General features: G+C 39.9%; 1 protein-coding gene across 6 annotated transcripts in view; it reads right to left on the bottom strand.

Annotated features, from left to right (window-relative positions):
• Positions 1-23,086, bottom strand: part of auts2a (activator of transcription and developmental regulator AUTS2 a) — a 393,745-nt gene that overhangs the window by 7,441 nt on the left and 363,218 nt on the right. For 4 of the 6 annotated variants that reach the window (XM_056247641.1, XM_056247645.1, XM_056247643.1 and 1 more), the window contains 9 exons: positions 7,032-7,569; positions 6,009-6,277; positions 5,556-5,794; positions 3,347-3,391; positions 2,314-2,409; positions 1,915-1,986; positions 1,567-1,596; positions 392-463; positions 59-200 (listed from right to left, as the gene is read on the bottom strand). In XM_056247641.1, coding sequence (XP_056103616.1) covers positions 59-200; positions 392-463; positions 1,567-1,596; positions 1,915-1,986; positions 2,314-2,409; positions 3,347-3,391; positions 5,556-5,794; positions 6,009-6,277; positions 7,032-7,569 — 1,503 coding nt within the window. The remainder of the gene's footprint in view (positions 1-58; positions 201-391; positions 464-1,566; positions 1,597-1,914; positions 1,987-2,313; positions 2,410-3,346; positions 3,392-5,555; positions 5,795-6,008; positions 6,278-7,031; positions 7,570-23,086) is intronic. The other 2 variants (XM_056247642.1, XM_056247644.1) reach the window with 2 other exon arrangements.

Here is a 23,086-nt window from a genome sequence, read left to right as displayed (position 1 = left end):
TTAATCTGTGTAGTGATAGTGATCTCTCTCAACTCTAAGATTTGGAAAATCCACTCACCTGCTGCTGAGAAAAGCGATGCAGGTCGTGCCAAGTCATGAGGGTGATGGATGGCTCCAAAAAGGGTGGGGCCTGAGGGTCGACATAGGAACTCCGGTTTGAGGCCAAAGTCCAGCTTGTGTGGGTCAACCTGCATCTGCTGCTGGAGAAGGCCAGGTACAAGAGAGAACAAATGTGATACCCCTCTCAAAGTACCCCACAAATAAAGATTGTATTGTATTATGTAGTTCAGAGTTAACAGGAGGAGTAAGAAGAGAGACACAAAGAATATTTCTTTCCATATGTAGTGATCGGAGGGTAAAAGTGAAATCAGGTTATGTATGCAAATCTCACCTTTACTTTCTGTTGGTGATGGTAAATTTGCCAGGCTATATGGACATGCATAGCACACCACTTTCCTGGTTTCTTTGGAGACAGAAAGACAAGGCAAGGTTTTCATGATTAGACATGACTAAATTCATGTTAGTTTCATTTTATTAATCTAAACCTTTTAAGCACTTTTATAACAGAATATTGTGTACATCTGACAAGATTATCTACAATTTTATGTAATACTGTTGAGCACTTTTAAAGCGACACTATGCAGGAATTCCGTTTTTGTCAAACAGCGACTGTGGAGTACTTGTATTTAACGTTACTGTCGTAAATACCACTCACGCAGAGCGTGACATGGCGTGACGTGTTGCATAGTATACAATAGTACATTGTGTTTAATTTGTCGTTTAATGATATCTAATACCATATGTTGTTGGTGAGAATTTTCACGTGATTAAATACATAGATCCGAGTCCGCCTATTATCCCCATGTACTTTAATGGTCCAGTGACAGAACTTTTGCCAAGTGTGTCAGAGGTTCTGGGTTCTAGCTAATCCGCACTAAGTAGTATAGTTTTTTTTCCTCATCAAAACCGATCAAGCAGGGACACGTTTTTTTTGTCCATTAGGTTTTGTGATTTCACCGTAACAAATATAGAGAGTCTCTCCACAACGGATTGAAGTGCGCGTCCGTGTGAAGACTGCGCGTCACAACAGAACACTGTATCCGCGCCACTGATAGCAGCGACAACGAGCATTTTGGTCACTTGACGGGTTTGGTCACTTGGGGGCGAGACGGCCACCATTCAACCCGAAAGAAGTCATATAACCATTTCAATAACTCCGAAGCTGTTCAGTTAAGCTAAAAAAACTGCATAGTGTCCCTTTAAAGTGAAATTTAACTTAAAATGTTAATTTCAAGTTTCTTTGCTTATTCCCATATTTTGGGCATGGCTGCAAATTAATTAAGCAAAATGTCATTACAAAGTGTTTTCAGATAAGGGAGTCATATAGTGTCTCCTATAGACACTGAAATGAGACCGTTGAGTCCCAGCACACAGCTAATTAAAGAGACTGTGGAGCGGAAGGCAGGTGCCAAGTGTAAGGTGGGATTAAACTGTAATGAGCTTTTACTCTATTTCCTTCATAGTCCTGTGGGGAAACAAACTGAATAACTGATAAAGCAGTCTTACCCTGAGAACTGGCCGGAACGGATCTGTCAGCTTGAGAGGAAAGGGAAAAAGAGCGCAAGTGAGAGAGATTAGGGACACAAAGCTGTCAGTCAGGGCTTTTAATTAGCATCCGAGCATCACTTCATCACTGACCAAATTAAAATGTTAAAATTTCCCTTTCTAATGAAGCATTTCGTGGAATAATTAGGCCAGAATTTAGAGTATTCCCCTTCCTATCACTGCCAGCATACCAATGTGGACAACAGTTTATCATGACTGACAAATATGATGGTTAGTTTGCCAGCACTAGTTTAAAAACCACAGTCACCACAGTTTGTTCATTGCAAACTGTGTCTTTGGGGTGCTTACCCGAGGGTCTTTCTGAAGAAGTGTGTGTGGGACGGCTCCAGGCCTGGCTGCCACGTCTAAAGGATTTGAGGTCTATAGTGTACAAAGACAAAAAGTAAGTATTCTCAGCTTATCACAAGATACCTAAATCTTCCAGTATCATCTCTCACTTACTCAAGCATTACTGTTAGCTAACTGGGGACATCACCAGACTGTACACGTTAAAAAGAACATATGAAATTGATTCTCTATTTATACTATACCTATACATAAAATTAAAGAAGTAACAGACTGTCTGAGATATGTTTATGTTTAGCCAGATCCATTCCATGTGTGCAGGAGTACACTCAGAAGAGCACAGGAGGTTAGTTTTGGGAGTTGTCTCGACATTCCGACATTTAGCTTTTGATATTGTGATACCTTGGGCTGGAACGCTCCCTGCAGAGATCCGAAGGGCCCCGTCGGCGGGATGACGGGAGGAATGCCAGACACCGCTGGGGGGTAAGAGTGGAACAGCTGAGAAAAGAAAAAGGATATAAGACGCAGTTACTCCAAGAGGTTCTTGTTTGATCGTGTCAGCTGTTAACAGTTATACAGTGAGACCAGAGCCTGCAGGTCACTGTACAAACTAACAACTACACAAGATCAGCTGCTGACATTTAAATGGCCCTCTTCATTACATACTGCATAATATAAAGCATCATAACATGAAAATACGCACCATGTGAAAATAATTCATAACAATGTTTTGCTTAGTTTTTCTCTTTATAAATGAATAAATGAAAGAAAGTGACTACAAAGCACCTATTCTGCTCCATATAATGATACAACCTTCATCTGACCCTTGGCTGTTGTGACATTCAACAAAGATTAACAGCAAGATTAATTTACAATACGGGTCACTCTCTAAACCTGCTCTGATAGCAATGACTGTTATCATCACAACGCACTGCATAATGCATGTAATTACTGCAGAGTGTGTGTTCTTGGGTGGGTGTCACAAATGAATCATTGCTATATGGCGACTCCGTAATTGAAGGGCAGAGATCAAATAAATGAAAGTTGCATTAACCTGTTGGACAGACAGGCAGAATGAAACACATTTCATCTCTAACCCGATTCCTGCAGTATCCAGCAAGGCATTTTTATCTGCTTAATAAAATTTTGTAATGAAAATTTGTGCCCTTAATACATTTAGAATGTAGAAAATGTTTTTTAATAAAAGTGTAATAAGGAACTTGAGAGGCCTATTGTAAATATAGCTATGGCTGTGTGTGGTACCTAAAAATGCCCTAAGCTGTGCCCAAAGCATAGCCCCAATTGCTTAAAACACCCATAATATAAAGTACGATGAAATTAAATGAAGCAGAAATAAAAATGACAATGACCACTACACTAAACAAGAAGAAAAAAAGCCACCACAGCAAATTACATAAATATGACAAGGACTCACGCTGTGTCTGTAGAAGGGGTCGACTTTAGTGGGGTATTTGTCGAACTGCAGAGGAAAGGAGAAACAGAGCTCAGTACACACAGGAGTCCTTTAGGCCTACAAACAATTTACTCCTGACAAATATCTTATGGAGTCATGAGGGTCAAAACAAATACCAAATGCTTTATGTGCTCTCCAGAAAAGTGTGTTTGGTTGCCAGTAAAATGGTCTCTGCCCTGATTAATGAATTTAAGCACAGATCAGAATGTAGCCCTGCATTATTCCTGCTGCCCCCATCCAGAATGTTGTTTTGCGTTTTACAGTGAATTATCACAAGGGATTTCTCTCGTTAATATGTATAACTCAGCAATTCTGTGAGTGGTCAAGTAGAATGTCTAAAAATAGTCCAATAAACAGCTCATTTAATGAGGTTAGAGTGGTCTAATCTGGATCCAGAGAGAATGTTTCCCACTCGTGAGTAAACAATGCGGCTCTCAAACTAGTTTTATACTCTCATTAGCTAACAGAGCGCCATTCTCAGAGGCTTTTGAGCCTGGCATGGTTCAAAAGCCACTTTTAAGCCTATGTGGGCACTGTGGTTATGATAGAGCTGTGTGTGGGAGTGTCTGTATGAAGCCTCAAATCACTAATCAGCCCTGCTGCTAGCCAACCAAAAGCCCTCAGTCAAAACTCCACCAGACCAAAATGATGTCATTAAACTGGGAATGAATAAGCTAGTATTAAGTTCTCAAGGCTTGGCTGGAACAAAAATGTATTGCCAGTGGCTCTGACTGCCAATTCTAAAATCAGGGCAGAGAACAGAGGGTAGAGAAGCATGCCAGAGAAAAACAGAAGTTTTTCAACATAGAAAAGCCACATTGTGGCAAGAGAGAAAAGTTATGATCGAGAAAGCGAGCCACTGCCATGGCTTCCAATGTTTACTGAATACTGTACCGTACAAGTTTATAATTCAGCAGTCGGTACAACACATACACATGCACAATTTTAGTAGTTACCTACAGTGTTCCCACAGTTTTTGACAAATTTCAATGATTTCTGATGATTCAAGGATTTTTACAAATCATTTTGATGCATTTGATTTTGACAGATTCGCTAACAAATTCATTATATGTGATCCGGTTTGATTAAACATTAAAAGGACTCACAATAGAAATTTCCATGACCGTGGGAACCCTGTATCTTATATACATGCATTTGGTTTTTATTAGGGCTGCACGATGTATAATTTTTAGCATCGATATTGCGATGTGCGCATCCACTATAGTCACATCGCAGGATGTGCGATGTAGTATAGGGTTCGTAGTTGATCCGTAATCCGTACGGGCCAGCTGCCACCCGGTTCAGAACGCATGTGATGCGCAGAGTAATTGCAAAGTTTAAACATCATAGAGTGACATCATTTGCATGTGTTTTTAAGTCCTGTCTGTTTAAACATCAAGTGCAAGAAGACTGGAACTCGCAGAATGAAACCCATTTTTGTGTGCACACAGAGCCACGCAGACAGCATGTGAAGTTCGTGAACACCAAATTCCCTTCCCTTTCTTATCGATTTGTGCTTGAACGGACATGGGCACGGAAAATTAAGTCAAAATGCCCGTCTCGACGAGTTTCCTCGTAAACAGTCGGTTATGAGTTGTAAACAAAGAAAGAAAACGGATGCTTGTCATTCCCGATATTGGATAGTGCATTCGTCTTAAAGTGACAGCAGCCCAATATACCCGCAACTGTTTCTGTCACCAAAGTTCATCAGACAACAAAAGAGATAGAGAAAATCACTTTTGTAGCATTAACAAAGATAAACTGTATTAATTATATGAATTTTCAATGTCTGAACCTGAATAGGTAATTTAACCGAAAAACATAAAGCACTGCTTATTTAATCTGTGTCTTTGTTCTATTGTATTCATCTAGGCTTGTAATTTGTTTATTATTTTCTATGCAGATGCACTACCCTACAAAATTACCCCAATCATCTTAGAATGATTCATTCTTTACAAATAGAGCTATTAAAATCATGGTGAAATGGTTTTTATATCGCAATATATATCGCAATGTCAGTTTTTTCCAATATCGTGCAGCCCTAGTTTTTATGTTTTTTTTATGCATTCATTTTATACATTCAGTTACCCATTCAACCATTCAATTATACAATCACCCAAACATCACCACAATGTTAATTGTTTTAGAGTTGTGTTCCACTTATCCTCACATTTCTGGCTGGGGTACGCACCATGGGCGGTGCAGGCGTGGGCATGATGGCGTGGGGGAAAGGGGTGAAGGTGTGCTGGTGTGTGTGTTGGTGTGTGTGCTGGTGCTGATGCTGATGCTGGTGCTGGTGCTGGTGGAACTCAGTCCGCAGGTATGGAGGGGGACCCAGTGATGCCCCGCGATCAGCACTCTGAGACGCCAGGAAACGAGTATTTAATTCCTGCCGGAGAATGTCTTGTTCTGTGAGAAGAAAGAGGTAAGGAAACAAAAATAAACTTTAAGTTTTAAAAACACACATCTAAATTGGAACTTAACCAGAACCCCTTTTCAAAAGCGTTTATCTGAATGCAGAACAAACATTCAGATAAACGATAATTACGTGATCCAATATGAGCTGGAAATAATATCTTACTTTATATTATGTATTAAAGGATGCTAGATGAGAGATTGGTACCTGAGTAGGCACTCCCAGCTGGGTGTCCGGGGACCGGCAGAGTGTTTGAGGTGAGAGGAGGAGGTGGAGGCAGAGCAGCAGGCGACGCAAACATATTGGTGTGATGAGGAAGAGTGGAGGACGGCAGGGAGGGGGGGAAGGCGTGCGAAGCCGTGGGGTTCGCTGGCAGGGGGAAGGTCGCTGCTGCCCCAGTGGGGGCAGGTTGGTGATGATGCAGATGAGGGGCTGGAGAGGGGCCCGGGGGCTTCCCTGGAGTGCTGCTTCGACTACTGCTGTGAAAAAAGAGAAAATAAACAACTGTAAAAATGTGCCTGTATAAAAGACCTTTCCAAACAATGATCACAAAACTGCTACAAAGTCTGCTACAAATCTAGCAAAAGAAACCTGGAAAATGTGCATACAGTGCTGAAGAATGTTATTCCTGGAGGGATTTTCTAGCTACACAAGCTAAGGTATTTCACAGAGTTGTACGCGATCTAACAAAGAGCTAATTTACAGGCTAAGTAATCATTTAAACGCAATTTATTTCATATTAAAAGCTGCACACAGACACAGAGAAATACAAGGTATGATTATCATCAGCAGTCTAAAGAAATCTAAAGGTCGGCAGAGAAGGGCGAGAGGAGGGAGGAGAAGATCTGCTTCTCTGCTGGATACTGGGGTGTCTGAGTCAAGCAGAGAAATTGTTATCTACAAGCCGCCGCCAGCTACAAGGCAGCAGCAGCATCTATGTGGGAGGGGAACGAATCAAACCGTCTAATCTCTCAGCTGGGGTTCTCTCTGTGGTGCTGTCAGGCTCACGCACACTCACACACAAACACATACAGACAGGGATTTGTGCCTCATGTTTACTGGAGGATTGATACATTTTACATTCTAATACAGGAATCATGCTGTTTCGCTACAGTATTTAAGAGCGGTGGGCTCAGAACATCTGCTCATTCAGTATACAGCACATCTGGAGTATAATAGAAACTTCTTGCTAATATTTAACTCCATTACACTCATTTGTTGCCCACTCACCTCAGGCCGTTAAGGGTAAGGCTGCCACTGTAGGCTGAAATCGGGCGCGGGTGACACCGTGAGGGTGGTCTGTGCTGCACAGGTATGGTGGGGTTCTGCTGGGCTGGTAGCACTGGTGATGGGGGGTGGTGGTAGATGCCTGGGGTTCGAGGTGGCCTTGGGTTAGATGGAGGTTCAGATGGGTCCCGAGGCTGGAGCGGGGGTGCCTGAGTGGGCTTGTGGCTCTGGGTTGGAGGCAGAGCAGTAGCTGGCGTGAGCGTTCTAACTGGGCGCTCTGGGCAAGGGTGCTGGGTTTGAGCTGGACTTGGGGGCAAGGGTAACCCCCGGTTGGAGGGGGGTGGCTGGAGATGAAGAGGGGTGGGGAGGGGAGGTTTGGAATGGGAAGTGGGCACCAGTGAGGGGGTGGCCGAGGAGAGTTCGCGGGAAGTCTCCTGGCTCTTCTCTTGACTGCGCTCTAGGCCTGACACCTTGGGAATGGCCAGGCCACGCAGCTCCTGGCTGGCATTGGTGGAGAGCGTGTCAATGCTAAAATCTGGAACTGAAGAGACAAGAGAAGTAGACTTTGTATCAATGCTAAAATCTGGAACTGAAAAGACCAGAGAAACCACACATGCAAACATATTTTGGAGGTTAAGGTCTATCATTTGATTTAACAAAATCAGATTTGAACTATATGGAAAATAAATTCATAAAACAGGAAGACTTATGCCACAGAAAATTGTTTCAATTTACTTTCAGAGGCAGGTCTTTGTTGCGTTCAGCATTGATTTCAAAAGAGCAAAATTAATATGTAAATTTGCTCTGCCAGATCAAAGATGTGCCTACTCATAATCAAATTCAGAGAGCAAAATCATAACATAACATAGGCTATACAACCATCATGAGGGACAAGAGCCTAAATGCTAATTCACACTGCACCGACAGACACCAACCAACGGCAACAGTCACTAGATTACAGTACGTCACTTCTCAGACATTCCAATTCTGGGAATCCTGACGGCAATTCAACATGTTCAGTCAGCGAAAACAAGTACCGAGCAATGCTAACAGATGCCAACAGGGGTAACACACCGATCCGACAAAACTAGCCGAACGTGTCTGTTGCCATTGGTCGGTAAGGTCGTGTGAATGCCTTAATGTCTTTTATTAGGGAAAGGACATAAACTAAGTAAAACCTGACCGGCACACCCAAAACTGCTTTTACAATGAGCTGATATTAGTGTTTTATTGTACATAAGTGCACTCCATGATTGAGAAAGAAAGAGAAAGGAAGAGAGAGTGACTGTCAACCAAGGGTTGATGTATCCTCTGGGACCAATAGCTCTTGGGGATCACAGTGCATGCATAACTCTGATTAACTCTCTGTCAGCCTCAGAGGGAACCACAGCCCTATGTCTTTTCCATCTCTTCACACCCAGCCTGGCCTCTCCATCGCCCGCAGCAAGGGATGCTGATTGAGCCTGAATCCCATAGGCTTTGGAATCCTTCTGGAACAGAACCCCCATGGAATGCTGAACCCTCTCTCAAGGGCCTGGGGGCCTCCCAATGCAATAGCTCATGGGACCCAGCTCAGAGCATAAGGTCCCGGGTGAGCAGCTGAGAGGTAGTGTGTGTGTGATGCTGCTGCAGACATTAAGGGTCAGCCTGGCCTGCAGCACTCTGCCAGATGAAGATCAATAATCTGGGAGTACAAGGTGCCCCTGAGGAATGGGTTTGTGTCAAACATCTGCCATCTGACATGGTGGGAATGCAAGACACACGTATGCACAAACACTCATATGTATGCATCCATATGCATGCATTAGGGCTGTTGGAACGAATTCCGAAATTCGAATATAATTCGAATATTAAAAAAATCAATACTATTCGAATGCTGAAGTTACTATTCGAATATTGTTTTTTTTATGTATATTTTAATTTTTTTATATATATAAACAGGAAAGAGGCCGCACTATGCATACATTTTTTTATTTGCACAAACGCGTTTCAAGAAGGCACGCGCCGAAACGCGTTTGTGCAAATAAAACAATTTATGCATAGTGCGGCCTCTTTCCTGTTTAACGTTAGGCTATATATTCTAATCATCAGGCCAGCATTCTTAAAGTTTAAGTTTAATCATTGAGTGAAGCCTGCTCCTATTCCCATTCATTATTTTTTTTTATATGGAATCTTGCCTTTCTCGCCACCTTGACTTACACATGTGAAAATGAAATGCTTTTGTTTCGTCTGATGAACAATAACGTTTTTGAATCGTAACACAATTGTGCACGTTATCCACGCTGTATCATCATAACAATACTGTCAAAAATGGTACATGTTTAACAACGTAAAAAAGCGCCCGTGAAGCGCAAATATCTTGGTGAAAACTCAACGGATTCGGCGAGCACCAAACTCGTTAGAACCGTCTAGTGGAACTGAAAAGAACGATATAAGTTTCAGAATTGTTGGTGGTGTTTTAGCCGAGATATTAGCCGAAAACCATCGGTAGCGCTTCAACCATATTCAGCACGAATAAAATGTTTATTGTAATGTTAGATATCCCTCTAGTGGACAGAACGTGTAACAACAACCACATGCTATAGTGGCATTGGCGATCCATAAGCCTGAGGTATGTCGTAAATATTAATAATAGGATGAATTTGAGCATTTAATATTCGAATATTATTCGAATATTAAATAAAATAAGGAATGGAATTCGAATAGTATTATAGAGGAAGATTGACAGCCCTAGCATGCATGCAAAAGAACAAACGAAATGCACACACAAAACCCGATCATTTCAATGCAACCCTCTACAATGCGAGTGAATCACATGCACATGCGACTAAATTTCATGCTAGGTGACAAAAATGTCTTTAATTAGCCAATGGCTAGTAAATTGTACAATTCCACTAGCCTGTGAACCAGTTAGAGGTAAAAAAATATGTTTAGCGCAGATATAATTTATTTCCTGCTAAGCTTTACGTACCATTGCATGGCTGAGAGCGCCCCCTGTCGCATTCTAACAAACACGCATAAATGAACACAGAGAGGGGCATACTCATAAACTGACACAGAATTGACGTGCTGAATCTAAATGCAGGGCTCGACAATAAGAACTGCCTGATGGCTAAGAGTTGACGGACCTGTCACTGTCCCGATCGTGCCAGTTCTGCATCGTCGTGAATGTTTATTGACTGCACATGTTTTTAAGCCATGCCAATGTAAACCTTTAAGTGCAAGAAGACGCAAAAGAGAGCTTAATTCGGTACTCGCTGTGAGAGAAGTTTTGTGTGTGCACACATCCGGAGCTTGCGCCCAGAATAATCCACCAGCCAAGCATATTTTTTACCGGCCAAAATAATAAACAGCCTTTTTGTGTCACATATACATTAATTTATATATATCCTCCTGGGACCCAAGAATAGATTTTTGTCCACTGTAGTGGACATTATATTTTAGTGAATTTCTCTGACATCATACATGTCACATGACACAACCTGGGTGTCCTGTAAAGAGCGCATTCAGGACTTTTCAGAGATACCAAATGTTTGGAGGTTTCACCATGAAAACAACTTCTCCTTGGTCTTTAAAAATGTCTGACATTAATTTAGTGATCAAATGTAGCATTCTTATGGAAATATGATAATATATTGTAATTGTAATTTAAATTGTACTACTTTTCAAATTGTATTTCATAAAACAACATCTCAGGAAAATGTTAAGGGGTTTCAAATAAAAAAAATACTTTCTGTTACAGAACAGGGCATTGATTTCAAACGTGTCCACTGTAGAGGACATCAGGACTAAAATCATGTTTATCAGGCATTCTGGGAGACACAACAAGTGAATATGGAAATAAAATTATACATCAATATTCCTATGAAATATTATATATTATTATTAAAATGTTGCCAATTATTACTCCAATTATTACCCTTATTTTTTCATTAGCCTAAATGTTGCTCCAAGAACACATTAATGTGCAAATTAGATACAGTGTATCGATACATTGCATTGAATGGGAATATTAACTTATGGCCATTTTACCCACATATTGCAAAAAGTAAAATGGTGTATCAATTCATTCCATTATTTCTTTCATAACATAGTTGAGAATAATCTTTATACAAATTTTGGTTGAAAAAATCCTGAAACCCCAAAATGTATTGGTGATTGAAAAAAAATCCCATTGTTTTTGCCTATACATATAATTTCATGTCATTTTATTTTTTAAACAACTTAGTCCTGGCGTCCACTACAGAGGACATAGCATAACGTATGAATAAAATATTATTTTATATATATGTTTTTTTACCATTTGTTTATTGTGCTCTAAACAGTGTGATGACATGGAAAAAAACTAAATTCAAAAAACTTTTTTTTTCTGGGTCTCAGGAGGATATTATTTATTACATTACTATTTTGGTATGAACATTCACCCGCCAGTGGGGCGGATAGCCTTTTGAGATTTACTCGCCAAACGGAAAATCTACCCGCATTTGGCGCTTGGTGGGTGTTAATTTCGGACCCTGTAAAAATCCATCCAGTGTTTTTGTTTTAATCTCCTTATATGTTTTCCCCTGCCTCAAATTGAGCCGTTCGTTTTTGTGACGTCAATAAAACGAAAGCCCCTCCCACGATTGTTGATTGACAGCAGCGTTTCAACACAGACCCGCCCTGAGCGAGCTGTCATCATAGTCCGTCGTTGTTGATACGCTGGAGCAGAATGGCGTCTAAGCGATTGTGGTGTTCTGTTCTTGGGTGTAATAACGAACACAGCAGTCATTTTGATGTTCCTAAATCCGAACCGCTGAAGACGCAGTGGCTGAGTTTTGTTTTCGAAGAGAATATTCCCCACGAGCAACGTCAATGCTTTCATGTTTGCGTGAATCATTTCTCAGCAGACTGCTTTATAAACGAGGGTCAATATAAAGCTGGTTTTGCTAAGAAGCTGCTCCTGAAAAAAGAATCGGTGTCAACTATTTATGTTCCCTCTGCACCTCCAGAAGTAAGTGTAAAGTTTTATTAACCTTTATATTAATCTTTGCAAATCGCGGAAAAAAGTTTTTCATGACTATTAGTTGTAATGTCAATCAGTCAATGAACTAACGTAAACATCAGTAAACACATAACGTTCGTATCTCACTACTCTACCCTGCCAGTGCATACAAAAATAGATCAAAGTGGCATTACGTTAACCAACCATTCAGAAACGTCCTGTTCGAGCCTTAATTGTCGAACTTCTTTGCGGCCGTCATCTTGTTCCGGGTCCGACTCCGGTTCAAACTGATACGGTTGCACAGATGTGTCCTCAGAGACTCCCGCTGCCATTCTTTCTCCAAAATATACCCTCAACTGTTGTCAAGGCAACACTCCACGTGTGTTGTGTCAAAACGCCCGGGGAGTGAGAAAAGCTCATTATCATTTAAAGGCATATGCACTGAAACGGCGTGCTGAAAACAGAGCTGTTTTTGACCAGGTAAAATTGGTGTTTTCTGAAGGCGAGACACTACAGGTGAATAGGGTAAAAATTTTAAATAATAGATATCACCATGAAACTTTCTCAGTTGATTATTTACACAAGTATATGAAAAAAATGTATTACAAGTTTTTGAAATTTGTATGTTTAATTACGCAAGTTAGGCATTATCTCATTAAATATGCATAATTTTGCATATATTTTCGGTAGATAGATCTGAACATATGATAAAGCCAGGTGCAAAATTATTTTTTTATTTTGTTTACACACAAGATGAAAAAATAATTTCAGAGGGATTTCAGGATATATGCTTTCATTACCTAGGAAATCAAAATATACTGTCCATAGCCTTAAAAAATCAATTCTCGCCATATTTTTTTTAATTAAAATGTCACATAAATCAGGCCAGGAATGATTTATAAACAAATCCCTCTGAAAATATCTTCAGAATACTGCTAAGTGTATAACTGGAAAGTTTGGTGTACATAGGTGCTACACAGGCTCAGATGTTTCTACTGGAGAATGACAAAAAACTCATTTTGAGAAAACAGCATTTAAAGATTTGTAATGTAAAAATGCATACTTTTTTTAGTGGAAACAACTATTTACAGACACAATATCTTATCAAATCATTAGCAACAACAATACAAACCACCTAAATCACAACTTATAACACAGCATTTATGGCCTTCAACTGAACAGAAAAAGTGTCAAAAACACACATCTAAATGTCAGAGCACGTCACGTGATGCATCTGAACGAATTGGAAAAAATTGAACATCAGAAATTGACATCAGCCAATGAGATTTCGGTTTTAGAGTTAAATGCCCATTGTACTTTCACGATTGGTGGCTGATAAAAAGGAAATTACCATATTTGGATCCGACAACAATGTGCAAGAGAGAGAGAGCTTTCCAACGGTGTATGTGATGACAGGGTGCAGATCGCGATCGCGGAGCAGCATGTTGATTTAGAACGACAACTTTTTGTTGAATTTAGGAGAAATCTACAGACGCAAACAGACAAAGTGTAGTAAAATAAAGACCTAAATGTGTATTTTGGAATTTTTTTCACCACAAGTCTGAAAGAAGACAAATTGCCCAAAATCTCAAAATTGACCAGTGAAAAAAAAAAACGATGTTTTTGCCTGCCGTGTCTCGCCTTAAAATACTAATGAGAATTTTTAATAAAAGTACATTACAAAGTTTTCATTTAGACCCTAAACATTCATATTAACTTGTACAAAAATGGCATTATATGACCCCTTTAAGTCGGCACGAACGCACTGTGCACATCCAGAGAGCGCACAGAAAGCCGCCTCTAATAGCCGTCTTCTTGCACTTGAATAGACAAATGCACAATTTTGTCAAAACATCCTCGTAAACTCAATTGTTTACGTTCACTTAAGACATAACCGACTGAGGAAGAAAACGCATGTGTAACAGTATATTGGATCTGCGCATTAGCTCTTAAAGTGACAGCAGCCTAATAAACCTGCTGCCATCTATGTCATTACTGTTAATCAAAGAACAAAATAAAAATAAAAAAATCACCCATTGACTGAAAAAACGTTTGTAACATTAATAAGGATTAATCTATATTTTATTTATAAAAAGAAAACCATGTGTTATTTTACATTTGATTTAAAAATGTTTTAACTTTGTTCAATTGCTAATTTGCTCTTATTGTATTATTGACTGTATGCGCATTATCTTTAATAATGTTTGAAATTTATATTATTGTAGTTAGAGATGTTCCGATACCCTTTTTTCCTTCCCGATACCGATTCCGATACCTGGACTCAGGGTATCGGCCGATACCGAGTACTGATCTGATACCTGGGTGTGTACAGTATCTACACAGCTGCAATTCATACTAGCACTGTATGAATTGATAGAATTATTTTATGGTGTGCTTCAGACTTATCCCTTAATTAAACATGAACAAATACATAGAGTGAACTAGAGTATTTTTATTATCTGACATACATTTCACAGCAATATATTATTTATCTTTCTTAAGTGAAAAAGAACTTAAAATGCAGCCACACATCTAATACTGTAAACTGGAAAAATGTATTTTAGATTTACAATATATAACTGTATAAAAAAAGTGCAACAAATAAATCTAGGAATCTAAAAAAATGATAATATGAATAATATAAGAAAATTATCTCTTTATAATTTAAGGTCCATAAACAGTTTTGTTAAATAAACGGCATTTCAGTTTTGACATCGGCTGGTCATCCAGAATAATAAACTTAATAACTTACATGTTGTCGGTTATATTTATCACTCGTTGGCTGTCTTTTGAAAACATTTCTCTTCGTTTGAATGGAAACTTTCAGAGATTGTTGATTCTGGCGCGCGGCTCATCCTTCTCTGCCCTTGCCTTTGTGTAATCGTGTTCTGCGGGGTTACTCGGTGTTACTTGAAGTTGCTAATACTTGTTCCACCCCTCGAAATTGCAGTATGGCATATGAGACATGTCGCCGTTTTACTGGCTGGTTGTCCAGTCTGAAAAACAGCCAAACTGCGGACATACTGCAGGGCGCGCGCGCGTTTTCTTCTTCGCTGCTCTAAACAGTGGTTGCTTGTGTGGCAACAGCACGACTTCCAGTGTTGCCACAAGCAACCACTGTTTAGAGCAGCGAAGAAGAATTGAGCTCCGATTTGCAGCGTTACGCAAAGCTAGCGTGCATAACTAGTTATTGTTAAAGAAAATGGTATCGGATTGGTACGCGGATAGAAGTACTCGCCGATACCGATGCCAGAATTTTTATTGGTATCGGCGGCATTTCCGATACTAGTATCGGAATCGGAACAACTCTAATTGTAGTTTATTAGTTAGTTGTTCTTTTGGCTGCTGATTTTTGTTCATGGTATTCAGCGATACCCAACCCTACTAACGCATTTAAATGCGGTTGTCACTCCTGAAACTTTACAGTGTGTACGTGGCCATAGGCTACCTCATTTGACCGGGGAAAGCTCACAATACCCTCTGGCTCTGGCACTCTAAGCACACTTTAACAAACAAGGGCAGTTCAGCCTCCCAGCTCAGAAACAAGCTGTCCAGTGGGTGCAATAAGTCACCCTTTATCCTGCCTGAAAAACTGGATTTAAGGCGGAGAGGGCTAACAGCACTCAAAGAAAAGCCTTTCGCACTTGTTTGTGTCAGAATGAGGGTTTTTATAAAAGAGTTTCCTTCAGATTATATAGTTCCAGTAGTCAGTCAACGACTGATATGTCATGTAAGGACGGACATGCTCTCTTTACTAGACACAAAAGCGTGGGTGCCCATCTCTTGCTCTCTTTCCTGCACTGTGGCCTAGAGACTTGATGGAAAATATCCAAAGCTCTTCTAAAAGGCTGAACCACAGAGAGCTCTGCTGTTCCTCCCTGGAGCGACTCTCTCAATGTACTAACATGCCTAAAAAAAACAAGACAGAGGGTGAAAACACTGCTTATTCTTCCCGTAATGAAGACTCCAGGGCCGGGCAGGGAGCGGAGGAGAAGTGTGTTTCTCCTCCCTGGGGAGTTAATTTGTCAAGTCTCCTTGATCCCTGGAAACAAATAAATGCAGCTTTTTCTAGCCTCGCCAAAAAAGAGTGAAGAGAGGTGATTTTTATTCCAAATGGCAGCTGTGGAGGAGGATGTTTATTAAGATGGTAGAACAGACCGGGAGGCAGACTTTGCAAAGTTCTCATCTGATCACACAATGTTTATGTATGTGTGTGAGTTTGAGCAGGATTAAGGTCTACAAGGCTTCTGGAGCAGTGAGCTTGGGTGAGGTCTCTACGGACAGCAAAACACAGCTCATTATCCCAAGTCCACTCTAAAAGAAAACAGCTATATTCAGCTGCTAAAAACCACAGACAGAGCCAGAAGATCTCATACACAACATGTTGAAAAGGGGGAAAACAATGGGAGAAATCACTACCTATTCAGAATATAATGATGCAGTTAAATTTTTTTTTTTTTTATTTGCTGAACAAATTGAATAGCATAAAAAACATTTAACTTGCAATGTTATCTTAGGAATGGAAAAACCCCCCACCAAATCAAGATGTGTAAGCAAAAAAAAAAATTTGACAAAATTACAAAAATAAGGATAAATGTTTGGCAGGGAATGCATCTCTTACCACCAAAGACTTTATATATAGAAAGACGGTGCACTCGTATTACTATGAATAGGAGAAAGTGCAACGCTAAATATGGCGGAATAAATAAATAAAAGAGCCAATCACTGATTGGTAAAGTCATTGCGTCACTGCAGCTCCCGTTAGAAGCTCCTGTTCCTATAGAAACAGTCAGTGTTATGTGACGCGCACTTAGGACTGTGTATGCGCATTAAATTGGTCCAGCCCAAAAAGAAGCATGATTGGATTTTTCATGATTTGAGCATTTAGAAACAAAATTTCTGAGACAGTTGACATATTTCATAGGTGATTTCAAATATGAAATTTAATTGTAAGCTTGGCGAACAGTTTTGGAGAATTTGATGTTTTCCAATTTAAAGAAATCGGAGCTGTACTTGCATGACTGAGAGGTTATTCAAAGATGGCAGCCGAGTGAAATGACTTGTCTTAAAGGGACTTAAAATGGACTGTTACCACAGCATAGTCGAATACAGAGACACAGGTTGCAATCTGGCAGGTGACTAGGGGTGTTGAAATTAATCGTTGCATCTACAAGACATCGCATCGCGATTCTGCATCGATGCAGTAATAGACCATAATCGATTATAGCCTACTGACGTTTCTCTGACATCGTTCGTCACATATGCGCTTCTCGTGCTAGCGTAAAATGGCAGAGGGAGGCGAAACAGAAAAACGAGTAATAAAAATAAAAATGCTAAATTAAAATTTACAGCGTGTGAGCTCGAGTCTGTGTGTGCGAGGCTGTAAGCATGTGTGTGTGCGCAGTCGAGTGTGAGTGTGTGTGAGCGTTATTGTAACTTAAGAACAGTTGGCAGTTTCATGCGCTTTTAGTATTTACTAGTGTTTGTTCTAAATGGTCCTGTCGTCTGCTGTGTTCAGACATGATAGACCAGTGATGATTTACACCCCTACTGGAGACATCGACATTGGGGCTCGATATACAATATTATCACATTGCCCAGCACTACCATGTCTGCATGGTATCGCTGCTATTAAACATGTCTGTCTGGTGTGAGGCCACACTGTTCACTCAAATCAAACATATTAATCCTATTTAATGTTTTCGTTCGCTGTTCCTTGCTGATGGAATGATCTTTCCAACCCTATCCTGACAGCTGAATCCATGACAATTTTCAAGAAGCAGCTGAAAACTCATCTCTTCCGTGAGCACTTAACCGAAGCCTGCTTAAATTTTTTTTATTACTAACTCTTGTGTTTATTACCTCTTTAAGATGAATCACTTGTTGTATTCCTCAATTGCTTTGGATAAAAGCATCTGCTCAATGAATGAATGTAAATGTAATAATGATATGGCAATTATGTAAACACAAATCCAATCAGACTTTTTCCTAAATCATTTTATTAAATCTTGAACTGGATGTCCAAACCAGTTTAATACACTCCTACCTCTGCTTTCACACTATATTCTGCCTACTTAGCAGCAGTTACTTCCAGATTGTGTTCACAGCAACTGTTCCACTTTCTTATGGATTGAATCCAATGCCTTAGAGGTCAGAAGACACCTAAACTTTGTGGTCAGTTGAACCCAGGTCTGCACCAAAATACTTAGTGTGAAAGTACGGTTTATCTCTAACAAATTTACAGTTCAAATTCAAAAGCCTTACTAGTGACCTTCTGTACAAAAGCCCAAAACATCTCAATTCAAAGCATAACAAGTGAGTTATCTGTATGAGGTATAATTAGAAAAATACACTGTTTACCATTCTTAAAAAAGTGCTTTTATCTAGACAAACCAATTTTTAAGCTATGAAATTCTGCACATTCCTACAAAACACACACACACACACAAAAACACCACCAGTTACTCTAAGCGACTTTAGTGTGCTTTGAATTCTGTCTCTCTAAACAAGTTTATGTGCTGTCATTTGTAAGTACTTATGGATACTTACAGGGCCTCCCTGGGTGGTATGTGCCGTTAGCCAATCCTTCTGGCAAATGCCAGTCATGCTGTTAAGCTGGGCTTCAGGCATCTTGCCACTTCTACATCCCTTCTAACCCGAAATAGCCCCACATACTCCTGTCAAGCTAGAGATGAGGTCTGGGGTTATGGGGCCTTCCTTCAGCACCCCCCAGGCCTGTGTTAAACTCTTCCCTTCATTGTAACTGACAGCCCTGCACGTCTTCTCTGCCTGACGGCCGTTTTACTGTCAAATCAGCTGGGCTGAGACTTCAGCCTAGTGGTAACGGCTTAGGAATGGCTATTTGTGATCACTCTGAGCAGAAAAGAGGACAGGGGGCTTTACAGAAAGATGATGTAAGTACTTTAGAGGGCAGCTACAAAGCCACAGCTGAAACAATGCAGTAGCAACAAGCATTCGGCCTCATATCCTCAAGTTTTGGCTGCAACCACAACAGATTAGCAACATAAACCAGCTCAGACCCAACGAAGACAACAAAAATGGGTTATTCACTAATTCACAAATAATCAGATATTAAAGATAGGGATGGGCATTTTCAAAAATATTGCATTCGAATATTCGGGCTCATAAAAATCGAATATTTGTTTATTTAAATGATGTTTAACGATAAAGAGTTTATTTTGTTACGTTTTTTTTTAGGTTTTTGTCACCATTTCTGAACAAGCTTACGATTAGGCAATATACACAACAAGCTTCAATATATGTCAAGTTTTCTTTTAGTTGAAAACATTAAACAATATGTGTAAACAAAAAATATAAAGAACAAAAGCATTTAAGCTCAAGCAGTGCGAATAAAAAAAAAACCCCGCTTAATTAAGCAGACTGCGCCAGTTATCGTACTGGAACGTACATATATACTCGAGTGAGCATATGATTATCGTGTTTATATTGTTTCACGTTTATGTTGAGAAAAACAATAATATCCACACGCTTGAGTGAGAAAACGCGCTGCGCTGACAGATGTTGCAGAGATACATAGCGGTGTGTTAAGCGAAGTTTCTAACAGCACTTTGCGTTTTCTGTTCTTAAACCTGTCTCCCTCAACGAAACTTAAAGGAAGCACATGTCTCAAAATCATTTTGCTATTAGACAAGTTATCACCTCGGCTCACTCGGGGTTCAGCTGCGCTTACCTGCAGTCGTGAATGCAGTGATGGACAGCTGTCTTTCCTCATTCGACTGCTGTTTGGATTTCATGTGATTTCTCATTGTGGTGATGATATTATAACTCAGATTCATTAATTAATTTGATCAAAGGTAATTCCATTTTGTCAGATCATTTTAATCAAAAACATCATTTCTTACAGTCTTGGAAGGCTCTCATCTCTCATCAGTGACTTTATCTCTTTTAATACCACAGTAAACATTACAAATAGATCAGCACAAAGCATACAGTAAATTCCTAACTCAGGAGGGTGTTATGATGCAATAAAAAGCTCCTGAACTCAACAGCTGATGTGCTCAGGATGCAGTAATGGTGCACCTGTGCTAGGTGTTCAGAAAAGTGGTTTTGTTTAAACCTGGCCATTTGAAAGAACATCACTTGATGTAATCAAAAGTAAAACACTGATTTGAGAGCATGGCTGCAGGTGATGCAATAAAAAGAAACTCCCAGCTCACGCACACACTAACACACTATAATATATTTTTAGCAGCACCACAGATGGACAGCTGATATACTACAGCTTTAACTGAGAGAGAATGCTAACACAACCTTGATTGAGATGCTGACAGGCTAATCCCAGCTGACAGTGGCCACATCTGACAATGACAAATACAGAACAGAATCATGTATTTTTTTGGGTTGCTTGCCACTATCAACTTTCGGCTTGTTGGTGACACTTAATATTTGGCAATATTATTGACTTGAAAACACTGACATCTCCAGAGCTTCTTTCTCCAGAGCTGCTTTAGATTATTTGAACTCATTCCATAATTGATGAACTTTACACAGTTATAGAACCAAACTGAATCAACACTGAAATGATTTCAACTGAATAATGACTGTTTACTATTGTCTTTTTAGAGCTGCTTTCCAGCAGAGTTGATTTTTTTTGCATCATTGAATTATTTTCCTTTTAATCACTGTAAAGCTGCTATGAAACAATCTACAGTAGTCAACATTTGAAGTGGATCGAAAAAGTTCATCAAATTTGCCCTAAAACAAGAACGGTATTGTTCAAAATCCATGTATAACTGATGAAAGGTTTTGATCCACTTCAAATGTTGACCACTGTATATTGTATGAAGTCAAGTGCTATATAAATAAAAGTGACAACATGAAAGAACAAAAATAATAAAAAAGCAAAAATAAATTCTGATTATATTTTGGATTTAAGTCTAGATTAGATTAGATTTTAGTCTAGATTAGATCTGATTATATTTTCACATTCTTGTGAGCCTCTCACATTTGTTGTGAAGTTGCTACCCTTGGTTAACGGTGTACTATCAATATCAGCAACTACATCAGCCAAATATTGCGAAAGTGATATTTATTTACACTTTACTGGAAGGAGATCACTGCGGTCCCTAATCGAGTCAAGCTCACAGCCATAATCAATCACTGTAATGCAGTGATGGGAATAACGTCGTTATAAATAAACGGCGTTACTAACGGCGTTATTTTTTTCAGTAACGAGTAATCAAACTAATTACTGTTGCCACCGTTACAACGCCTAAATCATGTGCACACCTGTCGGTCAGTATACAACCTTTCTCTGAATGTGTAATGGACCAATCAGAGCATGTTTGTAAGTAGATGAGTCTCATGGTTATCATGTGAGATCATGAATACTTCATGTCAGCAATAATTTAAAAGAGGAAATCAACCACATACAGAATCACAAGAGACAAACAAACTAAACCCAACATGCCATTCTGAGCATACACAGGACTTATTTGAGGAGACTGAGCAAACATGACAGCAGATGTCTAGTTGTTTATGTTGGACACCCATTTAGTGTCACAATTCACTCTCCACTCAACACCTTGTGCTGTGTTTGTTGCTTTTATGGATGTGTGTGAATTGTGTGATTGTTCAGCTCAGTGGATATGTGAGGGTTCGTCTCCCACAGATGGCTAAGGTGATAACTGCTGCCACCGCTGTTTAAAGCTGGTCAATCTGCTGTAATTACTGTGATTAACACAGAGATGTTTTTCTAAGCACTTGTGACAGACACACTGCTCCACCATCCTGTAAACACACACACACTGCTCCCCGGGGCCCTGTAAACACACACAGACACACACACACAAACTACTACCCATCCCACCCTCACAAACACATTACTGTCAGCTAAATCTCACACACACCTCATTCACTCCGTCACACATCGCTTTTCACTGCCTCTGCTTGAATCTGGCAAGCTCCTGCTGTTGTTAATTAGTCTCTGTTGAACACTTGTTTTTTTAACACCCCCATGAATGTTTGTGAGATATAATTTCTCAATGTATCATATTTGTGACTAGTCAATCTGAACATGTCTATGATGCCCACAAATACAGCCTAGACAAGCATCTCACCAGGTTTTGAAACATATCCTCTGTCTTTCTCAAACTCTCTCTCTGATCACAGGGGCCATGGCAGATCTATATTTCAGAGTATGATAAGGAGTTAGTCTGTGTGTGTGACTGGTCGACTCTGGCAGAAGGATAGATTTCTTCCATGGTGAGGACAGTGTTGATCCCTCTGAGAACAAATCTTTATATATCCCTGAGGACTAAAATCATGTGCACACATTGAAATCAGAGAATGCTCTGACAGCAACTGGGAATGTTACACACACACACACACACACACAGTGCCAAAAAGGGTGTTAACACAATTGCTTCAAACGTATCAGGGCTCGAATTTCGGCGCGGGATTGCGGGTATTGCGCATAATTCTAATCATTCCCGCAGGTCTCCCATTTATAATGCGGGAAATTCCCGCAATAGTAATCCATAGTCAAATCGTAATCAATAGTTAATAAAATCAAATCATTCTTTTAACAACTATCTTCCAGACGCAATGTCACAAACAGCGTGAGTGTTCAGCGGTGCCGCGCGCGTCTTCTATCTCTTCTCTCATGTGTTGTGCAAGGCAGGCATCAAGCGCTGCGGCGATAATACACACTCGCGTTTTGGAGTCGGGACTGTAAGGTCGGGATATGACGGAATATTCACTTGCACAATCGGGCCAGCAGTGCATCGTGACTGAAGGCTTTTTAAGTCTTACCAGTTTAAACATTCAAGCGATTTTAAACTAATCAGTGCTCGCGCGCTCGCTGAGAGATTATTTTCTCTATGCGCACATTCATAGAAAATCCGCCTCAAAAACAGCTGGCCAGTAAGTAACATTTTTTTCGCGGATTATATTGCTTCGAAACGCAAAATTGTCAATTTCGGTCTTTGTGAGTAGGCTATACTCTAAACATAATTGGTTTTGTCTTTAATAGGCCTAAGCATAAAACGCATGCCAGTATAATGAACACAGGATCCGTGCACTAGCTCTTAAA

The sequence above is a fragment of the Rhinichthys klamathensis genome, unplaced genomic scaffold, assembly GCF_029890125.1.
Source record: "Rhinichthys klamathensis goyatoka isolate OS25496 unplaced genomic scaffold, OSU_Roscu_1.1 h1tg000050l_1, whole genome shotgun sequence".
Lineage (NCBI taxonomy): Eukaryota > Metazoa > Chordata > Actinopteri > Cypriniformes > Leuciscidae > Rhinichthys > Rhinichthys klamathensis.
Note: the sequence above shows the minus strand (reverse complement) of the source record. Positions and strands in the feature narration are given on the sequence as shown.